Below are 11,653 nucleotides of genomic sequence, written 5' to 3'. Positions count from 1 at the left end.
ACCTGTGATACCCCTAGTATTGCGTGTGTCCATGGATGACGGCGATTGCTTCCCATCAGGTGACCCGCATGCTCGTGTCGTTTGCCTAACTTTATTTTTCCCTTCCAGACAAATTGCAACTACTTAGTCCACCTACATTCATTTCTCGACGTATGATGCGACATCTGACTTGCAATTTAGTCACAAAAACAACGAGATTTACTAAAACGATACTAGCTAGGGTACTCAAAAAGGAAACAAAAATAAAATAACCACTGCTTTTATTATTAATTTATTTTATCAATATAATAATAATATGTATATAATGTATATAACTTACAGCCATATGGAGCGCCGGCGGCGACAGCGATGCAGAATGGAAATTAAAAAAAAACAAACTACCGAATCGTTGTGAAAATGAACAAAAATTACACCATTTTTTTTCACTATGTCTGCCGCGACGACACTAGCAAGCTTAAAAAAACATGTTCTTAATTGTTTATCAAATATTATCATACTGACTACTTTTTAGGACACTACGCTATATTACAACCAAATTTAGTGCGGGGGCCGAACGTTCGGTTCGTAACGTCGTCTGAACATTTAGTGCAAGTTTTTAGGCGCTGCAAACTTCTCGAACGCGTTCGATTTAACGTCAAACTATGAGGAAGTCTGCCGATATCGCCGTTAGGGACGCTCCCGATATGCCCAAAATAAGGGTCTCCCCACATCTATCGACGCGGAATCGGCTTAAGCTGTCCAAAAACCGCTTTATGTCCACGCAATAAGAACGAAAATGATGTCTTCCCGTCGGTAAACGTCGTTTCGCGTCGGCCGAGCCGATCTATGTCTTTTTCGATCTTATTGCGACGACATAAAGAGTTTTTGATCGGCTATAACCAATTCCATGTCGATAGGTTTGGGGAGACCCTAAAATAAGACGTTCACGTAAAGGCGTACGAGACACTTGCTGCGCCAAAAAAAAATACTAAAGAACAATTTATTTTGATGGGATCGATTTCAAGTAACAAACGGGATAGTAAAGTAACAAGTCTAAAAGACTCAGTCATTCATTAAACTGTACACCTTAAGCGTTGGGCTAGGGTATCTTTTTTATAGTAAAATCCAAATATACTAAATGGCAACAGTAAAAAAATAACTACCAATTAGTTGTAATACTGGAAATACACCTTTTTATACATGATACTTTAGTCATGCCATGGAAGTAGGAACTGAACTAATTGCATTTTGTAGCTGTCAATTCATGACTCAGTATTCAAAAGTACAGTCAAGGTCATAAATACATGTACTTTACCAAGACGTCAAAAATATCTATACATATTTATGGCATAAATATATTCCAGGCTATGGCTATATAGATATTTGTCCTTGACAGCACATTTCGCGACGATCCTCGTCAGCAATTGAAGTAACAAAATGAAATACAGAAATCAATTACAATACTTCACAAGGCGTCATTACCAAAATTGATTAAAGATCGACCGGATCAAAAAAAAACAGACGACTTCACGAGTACCGCACCGGGCCCTCGGACTAACAAAGTTTTTTTTTTGCACGAACGAAATAAAAATACCGACAAGTTAGTCACTGAAAAATATTCGCGTCTAAAACATCAATGTACATTATCACTTAACCATATAGCAAGATATTTTTTTTTGTATATTTTTCATTTATACATTATACCTAGGTTTATTCTTAATCAGCACTTTTACATACATCGTCTCCTTTGGCTTACTTAAGAAAAGAAAATAGCAACAATAACTAAAAACAACTTAACAATTACATGTCATCATAAGACTTAAGTTTTTTTCATAAGGCACTGAACGAGGCTTAGTCTGGGAATGAATCAAAATGTTATTAAACTCAGATTTTAAGGGCCCCCGCTATCTGTGTTGGGTGCGCTGCTTGTCTTGGTGCAGGTAACATCGTATGCACGCGACGCGCGCGCGCGCAGTTAGCGCTGCTCGTAATGTTGTTCAACAGGCGGCCACCCGCGCAGTGCAAGCTTCAGCTAGCGGAGGCTCTGAGATATTCAACAAACTGAAAAAACGGTCACATTTCAAAGAACCAATGAATATTTCGCGACATTTTATAAAATTAAAGATTGCACCATAATTTTTAACGTAAATATATAAACGCAAGTCATTAATTTTATAAAAATAACGCTTTGAAAATACCCTCTAAAATTAAATGCACTATATTTCATTCTACTGATAATTTACAATTCCATCAACCAAAAATTCACAAAATTAGTAAAAAAATCATTTCTCTTATATGAATTCAGTTCCAACATGACTTTAAAACTTTATTATCCAATCTTCTACTCGTATTCTGATACTACAAAACTCGAAGTTCGTATCGTACCGTCCCTCTCACTCTCGTATTAAATAATATAAGCGTCAGCGGAACGGCAAGATACGAAGTTCGAATTTTGGGCCAGGTTTCGACTATATATTCTTTTGACTAACATTGAGTTTTTTAATAACATTTGACGCACCCCAAAAATAAGTAAGACACCTCGCTCAATAAACCTTTCACCAGCTAGCGACCGCTTCTTAGTCATATATTTACTTGGTCAAACACAATACTAACCTAAATTACATCCGGCTAGGGGACGGTAGGGGACAACGCTGCCGGCGAGTACGACAAGGTCCTAAAGCTGCTTCAATTGAAAGTTTGATAATATCTTCGCTCAGTGACATTATTGTCTGATTATTATTTTAACACGAGTTTTTAAACCCAATCAGCGTATAGCATCTAACAGTAAACAAAATCAATGTATTTTGAAACGGCAAGGCATATCACAATTTACTGAGCATCCAAATAAGTCAATTGTTGCTACATTTAGCAATTCATTTTAACCTCGCGTTAGGCCCACGTCAAATTTTGATCATTAGATTTTGAAACTTAATGTCAATTAGAGAAGTTTGACGTTAGCTTTGACGAATGTCCTTAGAACGTGGGGCCTTACGAGGTTAACAAACTACACCAAATGCTGATTACACAGTTTACTATCGAGAGCTTTCAAAACGGAATCGCTATTCTGCAAAAATTTCCAAGGGAATCGAACTCATTTTCACTGCGCCTGTGTTAATGTGTTATCAAAATATGATTGTGTTTAATGTAAGCAAGTAGTAAACATTTACGTACAGTGTAGTATTTAGAGTATTAGATTATGATACCACCGGCAGCGGAAGGACACAGAAATCGCTATAAAAAATAAACTACAGTGCAAATAATCTAATTATTCGTATTATTGCTAAACAAATACACTGGAGCATTAGAATTTACTAATTTTTGATATTCAAGGCTTTATGCTGCTACGATTCCTGTGTCAGTGGATTTAATTTTAATTATTAAAATATCATAGGAACTATTTAAAAAGATGAAGCGATCCAAGCCCTCCCAAACGACGTAAGACTATAGTACGAATAAGTATGTTTCTTAACCTGTTCATATGTCCGTGAATATAAGAATAAATCTCTTATAAACACCACATAAACATATGATACTTACAATTTACATTATTTCATTGCATTCATCACTTATTTATGTATGTCCACGCATTCGTTTTCATTATACAAACAATGTTGCCACATCAAAATTTATTCTCATAATCCCAGATTAAAACAAAGTCTCGAACGGTGCGCAAAGTTGCCAGTTGAAATAAAGAACAATGTACACCCCGTCACACGGGTAAATTAGTATTGCCATATCAAAGACTTACGCACCCCGCAACGTAAAATTATTAAAGCTCATACAACCGCGATTAACTAAAATTTCAATATCTAAAATGGCAGCACTGATTTGGCAAAAACATGTTGCAAGTTTAGAGTAGGCAGGTACCTAAAAATATACTCAGCGGCACAAACAAAACTCTTTTGTTGTTGCTTTCATACAAAATTACCGATACTGCATACATTTGAGGGCCAGGTTTTTTGCCGCTCAGTATATTTTCAAAATTCAAACCCAATTTACAAAAACAACATCCCGAAAATATACAGATTTTTTTATTGATATCAAAAAGAAAGGTCAAATTTCTGATCGAATTTTACTTACTATGAAAATTTCTGACAGCTGTTAAACACAGTGTAACCAGTTCAAATAATCTTACGTTGCTTCAACACACTTTAAAAGAAAACACACTTACAAACTATGAAAAAAAAAAAATACGATCGCACACACCAGAATTTATTAATGCTCTATACAGGTTTTTTTAAGCATATGGGACACGAGAGTGCAGTCCGTGTTGAAAAAAAAAAACAAAAAAGTGACACCTTTTTTTGAAAAAGGAAAATTTAACACCAAAGACTAAGGAAACGAGAAAAGAAAAATAAGAGTAGCAAAAAACTGTCATTTTTAACCGACTTCAAAAAAGGAGGAGGTTCTATGTTCCAATGTTTGTATTTTTTTAATGTTATAAAATCGCGTTTTATCTGCAAAAACTACAATTAATACTAAATGACTTGGCACAGTCGACAACAAAGACATTCATACATTTCATCACCAGTGAAATAAGGTGCGAAAATATATACACATCTATGTACTCAGCTGTACATTTCAATTTTCGTGTATATTAATTTTCTAGTTAGTGTGAGTAGAACGTAAAAAAATATAAACAAGAACAAAGATTTTTTTTTTTTATTTCAACACGGACCTCACGCTTTTCCCGAAGCGTCATTTTCCCTCCGTCAGTGATCATTGAGCAAGTTAATTTCCATTAAAATACAAAAATCCCATATCCAAGACATAACTATCTACTACTGACAAATGTTTTTAATGCAAACATAACTTGGCATTGGTCTGTCGCATACGAAAATTGACAGATTGTCAATTAAGAATACAGATACGGCAGATGCAAGCGGTTGGGTATGTGCCCAGCTTGGGAAAACAATAGGTATGTTCAACCATAGTAAACTATATATATCTTCCAGCTTTGGGTATATTAAGCGGCTAGAATTACAATTTTTTTCTTGACAATGTCATCTTTCCTTTCGATGTTTTAAGAGAACTTTATTAGTCGGTTACTCTGTATATTTTGCATCTCTTTTACACTAAATTAATTAGAAGAAGATGAGCAATGCAAGATAGATAACAGATATATTAATTTCAAATAGTGTATTTGACCCAAATTGCAGCAAATCGGGTTTAACAAGCTAAATAAATATCAGGCTTATATATTACTATGTTCGCTTAAAAACTATCAAGTCAGTAGTCGATATTTAACATCTAGAACAAACGCCATACAACATGAACTTTTTTAACGTCGTATCGGCATTTCATTTGATTTATAATAAAAAATAGCACGATTAAAATATTTAACAGTTCTTTTTATTATTATATACATACGCATACCATTTACGTAGTCGATGCTATTTCATATTATATCTATGTCTAAACGAAAATGTGTGCTCTATTGTGTCATTTAAATTAAAGTGGCAGTATTGGGCAGACCCTGAATCTAACGGATTTTATATTTAAAAAAAAACTATATCATACTATTCCTACTACAGACATACTTAAGACCATCGAAACAAATCAATTTCCACTGTTGAAAGAAACAATATCAGACGTTTTTTTTTTACTCACACAAACAACGCAGCGGCCCAAGTCAAGCCCTCGCATTCTGAGTGACAGTGGGACGTACATAGGCCGAGATGATAACGACTCATAGACAACTATTCCTGCGTTACACAGTATTTAAGCTTTTAATGTTTCAGAAAGACTTAAATAAACCAAACCATATTGTGATGTTCAAAGCAGCCAATCGAACGGATCTTGCCAATCTTAGCCAATCAGAGACGACAGAATTCATTCGATCTGCTGAATTGTCCTCAGAGCCTACGCTGGCTGTCGCTTGCACTGCGCGGGTGGCCGCCTGTTGAACAACAGTACGAGCAGCGCTAACTGCGCGCGCGCGCGTCGCGTGCACCAAGACAAGCAGTGCACCCAACACAGATAGCGTAGGCCTTTATATGATTGTATTTGTTCACCTTTTTTAAATAAATTAAATGATGTATTAGTTTCGTTACTACATGTATTTAGATGACATCGTCTTTAAAGAAATGTTTATAGATGAATCATCTATAAAATTTCGTACGCTATTGATTTCAAGACATGTAAGGGACTTTTTATGTTCTTATTCGACATATGTAGTAGGAAATAGTGTAATTTAGCTAGCGTTTGTTTGCGTCAACAGCCGACACAACGAACCAACGTTACTGCTGAAAACTTAGGAAATTTAGAAAAAAGAAAGTAATTTTAAATAAAGAAATGTCGTTGCTATTTAATGTCGTCAAATAAAAAATTATTAGTGTCGAAAATTTTAAAGGCACAAAAAGTTTACACATGATGTACTTTATAAAGAACAAACGTGCAAAGTCAAACATTGTGTAGCAACCGTTAGCTGAAAGACGGCGACTCAATACAAACAAAAACATGTTTAAAATCGTTAAAAATTCAGTGCCCGCAAAAACAGAGTCAAATATACATTAGAAAATCCACAAAAACAGAGACTACATAAAAGCTTTTTTTCACGCTATATAACATGCAGCCAGTCTTGACATTTTTACATTTCGTACAATTTCGATTCGCATAACTACTAATCTTTTTTTTTAACTAATATCAATTTGACTATTAGCGACATATCAACAACTGTACAGGTTTTACAATGTGTTCCCTATAAAGAACCTAAATCCGAGATCCGTAGTACCTAAAACAAAACCTGCCAACGGAAACGGAACAGAAGTGTTGCCATGAAAAAAAAACCTTACCTACACAAGCGAATTTTTTTTTAATAATATATTAATTACATGCTAGGAAAATGAATATAACTAAGATGACTGCAAAAATTTAAAGGTCGTCTCGAATATGGTACAATGTCAAAAATATAATATATGTATGTTTTTTTTTTTTAGAATATTAGACTTAACCGCTTACACTAAAAAGCCGTAGTTTGCCCCGGATACGACGTAGCGCTGCTTATTGTCAATGCGTTGAACAAGCTGCAACAAACATAGCACTATTATAAGTTATATAAAGCAAAACAACACAAAAATACCATACCTCTGCCTCTGACCATAAACTAAAATAGGTACTGAACCATAAACTACAAATCACAAAATTTACTTAACCACACACGAATCGACGGTAAGATTGGTTTAAAATTTGAAAATAAACAAATGACAAACAAAATTGTATTTAAATATTGAATTTGAATTTAGAAGCATTTACAAGCCGTTACGCCCAGTATTTCGCTCTTTTTAAAAATAAGAAATTGTACGAGACATTTGTCAATTGTCCCGTGATACAATACAATACAAATGTTCTTTATTGATCGCCAAAAGCAGTACAGTGACATTACATATATAAAAAAATCAGGTAGACAATAGGCGGTCTTATCGCTAAAAAGCGATCTGTTCCGGACAACCAATGACATAATTTACTAGTTTATTACGTCTCCAAAATCACTATGTAGTTATAAACTAATGGCATAAAAAAACACGACTCACCTAGGCTCCTTGCACCATTCAGCCTGCAATACCAGAGACCGCTCCAAACCACATCACTTAACTGGCAACACTACACTCCCTCGCTTTAAAAAAAAAACACTAAAAATGACGCGCAGTGTCTTTTAGCACTCAATTCATTACTTTATAAAAATGCATTAATAATATCTCTAGTCCGTGAGGCGTTGCACATGTTATTTACAGTTTTGTTTTTATTTTTATTATCACTGCTGGGCGACGGGTTTGAGGTCGGTCGGAGGCACAGCGTCTGGCTTCGGCTTCTGTTTAGCTGCGGAGCGAAAAAAAAATAAAGACAATGGTCATGGAAACAAAAGGAGATACCTTGACCGCGCCGAAATGTGTCAACTCCTAAATAAGTGAGCCCACTCATTTGGAATCATGACAGAGAAAGTAGCGTTGGCAATTGCCATAAGACAGAAAGAGATCGCACTACTTTACCAGTACGGCGCCGTAGCGTCCATATTATTACACTTTTTCGCTGCGGGGGGCATGGGCATATCTAAACTTGTAAGTGTGTACAGGTCGATCCACAAGGGCTGACACGAATGGATTGAATGAGTGAACGAAAGTACAGTACCCGGCCATACAGATTGCACATCGGTCTTTGGAAAGAGACTCGGCTAATTTCGGCTTCGTAGAGCGTTGTCACACACTACTTATGTGACGTTTGTCAGTCGTTGTACAGGTGCAATAGAGTACGGACGCATTTAGATGAAATATATAATAAAGAGTTGTTAAAACCCAGCAAAACCTTAAATTATACGATGGCATCTTTAGGAAAAAGAGGGAACTATCCTTTTTGTAGTAGTTGCAACAGCTCTCTATAGATATCCGAAGTTAACATGTCATTAATTTGACGTAAATTAATGAAGTCCATAAAGGTGCAGTATTTATTTGATATAAAACGTCACTTAATAAATACGGCGATTGATGGATGGCGGCCAGTGTTCGGAAATCGTCGTGAACAGCCAATTGTGTGTTTCTGAATACCGATGTGCAATCTTTATCGCCGGGTACAGTATCTGTGCGTTACATATTTGCATACGCTTCACACAAATGTGAAAAAGTCATGCATCTGTCACTGTCCTACAAAAATGTCTGAGTGACATTACTTTTGTTCAGTCCATTCGTGTTAGCTCTTGTGAATTGTATATTTAGATAGCACGCGAGTTGAATGCAGTCTGGGCTGAGGTGAAGAGCGAGCCGCTCCCCTCGCTATCCACAGTCCTTGATAGCTGTCGTACACACACATATGGATCGCGTTAAAACTCATGTTGCACCCCGTATTTTTTTAATGATGACTGATCCGAGTCCATCAAGATCTCGTTGTTCGTTTCCGTTTTTTTTTTGTTGACGGTCGAGCTGTTTGTTCTCGGGTCTTGGATGTTTAATATGTATAAGTATGTTCATAAGTCGTCGCGTGTCCATAGTACAAGCTTTGCTTAGTTTGGGACTAGGTCAATTGGTGTCAATGATATATTTATTTATTTATTTAGCTACATCCATCGTGTTGAGTCACGTTGCGACCGCGATGGATCAAACAAATAAAAGGTTAGGTGCTGAGTCCTGTTTATACACATAATTATGTGTTTAAAGCGTAAAAAAAAATGTGTTTATTTGTTAATTCGTCATCATTATTTCTAATAACGCTATCGCATACCATTTTTTTCGACCTGAACTCTGCATTCAACTCGCGCGCTCTCTGTATGTATGTATGTATGTAATACTCACGGCGGGGCCGGGCGTTGGCGACGACGCTTTGCGCGCCGCAGGAGCCGGCGCGGCCGCGGTTATTGTTGCTGCCACTGTTTGGCGGCGTCGGTCGGCTGCCCGCACACAATAAACGGTTACAACAATTAAACTAATGAGCACGTTTAAATGGTAAGTGTCTAAACTGTTCCACCAGGGATCCTTTCGTCTGCCATCCATACTTATATTATAAATGTGAGTGTGTGTTTGTATGTTTGTCCTTCTTTCACGCCGTAACGGTGCAACTGATTGAGGTGATTTTTGGCATAGAGATAGTTTATGGGCCAGATAGTGACATAGGCTCCTTTTCACAAGCTTTTATCTAGTTTCAACTGTCCTGTTGTCGGTCTGTAATTAAATCTTGCAAGTTAAATTAGTCAGATTGACTTGAAATTTGGAATACTTATGTAAATCGCGTCACAATACAATAATCTAGCAGTGACATCCTGGTAGTCCAGCCAGGATTGTCTCCGCAGGACGGAACTCTTCAACGGTTAATAGCGTCGCCTTGAAATTTGGTATGCAAATGTAGTTTGGGTGGCAACGCAAGCACAGTCAACAAAAAGTACTAAAAAACATGAAACATTTGCGAAAGAAAATTGTGCGAAACAGCAGTACGTGATTTCTTTTTATAGGGATAAAATCACACTTTCAATAGGTAACTCAGGAGACGTTACCATGGCAACAAGATACACTAAACAGCTGTTTACCTGAATGGTCTCGCGGAGGCGTTCCGCTCGCTCTCTGACACGGAGCGATGTCTGTCGTAGGGCCGCGCGTGCGGGCCGCGTCCGGGCGCCGCGGGTCCCTGCGCCGCCAACAGCTCGTTCAATTGCGGCTGCACACACAAACACACGTTGTTCACTAAACATCAGTATCAACGTTCAAATTTCGTGGCAATGTATGGTCAGCAGAAAAACAAATACGAACAAATCATCATCATATCAGCCATAGAACGTCCACTGTTGGATATAGACCTCCAGTTGCCTCGGTAGAAAGCGGCTTGCATCCGCCGTGAACCCGCGACTTTAACCAGGTCATCCGTCCATCTCGTTCGTGGACGTCCTACGCTGCGCTTGCCGATCCGCGGTCTCCACTCGAGAACCTTTCGGCCCCAACGACCATCTGTTCTCCGTGCTATATGGCCTGCCCATTGCCACTTCAACGAGCTAATTCGCTTGGCTATGTCGGTGATTCTTGTTCTTCTACGTATCTCCTCGTTTCTGATTCGATCCCGTAGAGAAACCCCAAGCATAGCTCTCTCCACAGCTCGCTGAGCAATTCTGAGCCTATTTATAAGACCTATAGTGAAGTACCACGTCTCGGATCCATGTCATCACTGGCAACACACATTGGTTAAAGACTTTCGTCTTAAGGCACTGAATTGGTTAAGACCGAGTTGGATTCCAATTGAAAGTTCTACCAAATGGTTTGTCCTAGGTATACATACGCGTCAACAACTTCAAGAACCGAATTCTCAACCAGAACGGGGGTAGACAGACACCACATGAACATTCACCAGCATTAATATCTGCCACAGCGGAGCGTGCAAAAATATCTGACACGTCCTTCCCGCCCCAGAAATAGAGTCCTATCAGATATTTATGCACGCTTGTCGTGTCAGATATTGGTGCTGGTCTGATCATTCGACATGACCTTAGTCTTGCCCTGTTCATTTTGAGGCCCACCCGTTGCGGGACTCGATTGAGGCCTTCGAGCATCGTGCTGAGTTCCTCCATCGACTTTGCCGTGACCACCACATCTCTAAGGTGCCAGCCTAAGGTGGGTGACTCAACTGTAGTTAGTTTTATTGTGTCCTGTTAATGTTACCTCTAGTACGCGGAAGTCCTCAATGCTCTTGAACTTGCTGAGGTATCCCTGCAGTTTGGGCTCCACTTGGAGCTGGTCCGCGTGCTTGTAGTAGTTCAGGAAGGCCCAGAACTTCTCCAGCCCGTATAGTTGACCTGACGGCGAAACAACATCTTAATAATAATAACACAGGAAAAAGAGTGAGTCAACTCACTGTCTTGACATTGTATTGCAGAATTAATGAGGGTTTAACACGTAGTAACAACTTCGTATAATACCTCTAGCTGGCCCATACCTTGAGGTCCCCTGAAAAGTTACTTTGGCGTTCAAGTAATACGTAACGCAATTTTTGGAGATTTACGACTTAGTTCGGATAGATATTTTAAATTTAATACTTATTTTTAGTAATTATACTTTCAAGGTAAGGATGTTTATTGTTTATCAAACTTACTATAGTCATTAGAAAGATACTCTTTAATGCTGTATATCGTTATCTCTCGCAGGAGCACCCTCACTCGTAGGCGAAACACAGCATCACTCTTTATGGCTTTTACCGCATAGGGTAG

General features: G+C 38.0%; 1 protein-coding gene across 1 annotated transcript in view; it reads right to left on the bottom strand.

The window, feature by feature from the left end:
* Positions 1–255: 255 nt before the first annotated feature.
* The window catches only part of larp (La related protein), a 120,854-nt gene continuing 109,456 nt past the window's right edge, over positions 256–11,653 (bottom strand). Inside the window, exons 36-40 of the mRNA XM_074110017.1 lie at positions 11,109–11,242; positions 9,989–10,116; positions 9,261–9,355; positions 7,512–7,797; positions 256–7,004 (exon numbers count right to left, since the gene is read on the bottom strand). Coding sequence (XP_073966118.1) covers positions 7,733–7,797; positions 9,261–9,355; positions 9,989–10,116; positions 11,109–11,242 — 422 coding nt within the window. The 3' untranslated portion in view covers positions 256–7,004; positions 7,512–7,732. The remainder of the gene's footprint in view (positions 7,005–7,511; positions 7,798–9,260; positions 9,356–9,988; positions 10,117–11,108; positions 11,243–11,653) is intronic.

The sequence above is a fragment of the Choristoneura fumiferana genome, chromosome 30, assembly GCF_025370935.1.
Source record: "Choristoneura fumiferana chromosome 30, NRCan_CFum_1, whole genome shotgun sequence".
Lineage (NCBI taxonomy): Eukaryota > Metazoa > Arthropoda > Insecta > Lepidoptera > Tortricidae > Choristoneura > Choristoneura fumiferana.
The sequence above is the reverse complement of the archived record's forward strand: the minus strand, read 5'-3'. Positions and strand labels throughout refer to the sequence as shown.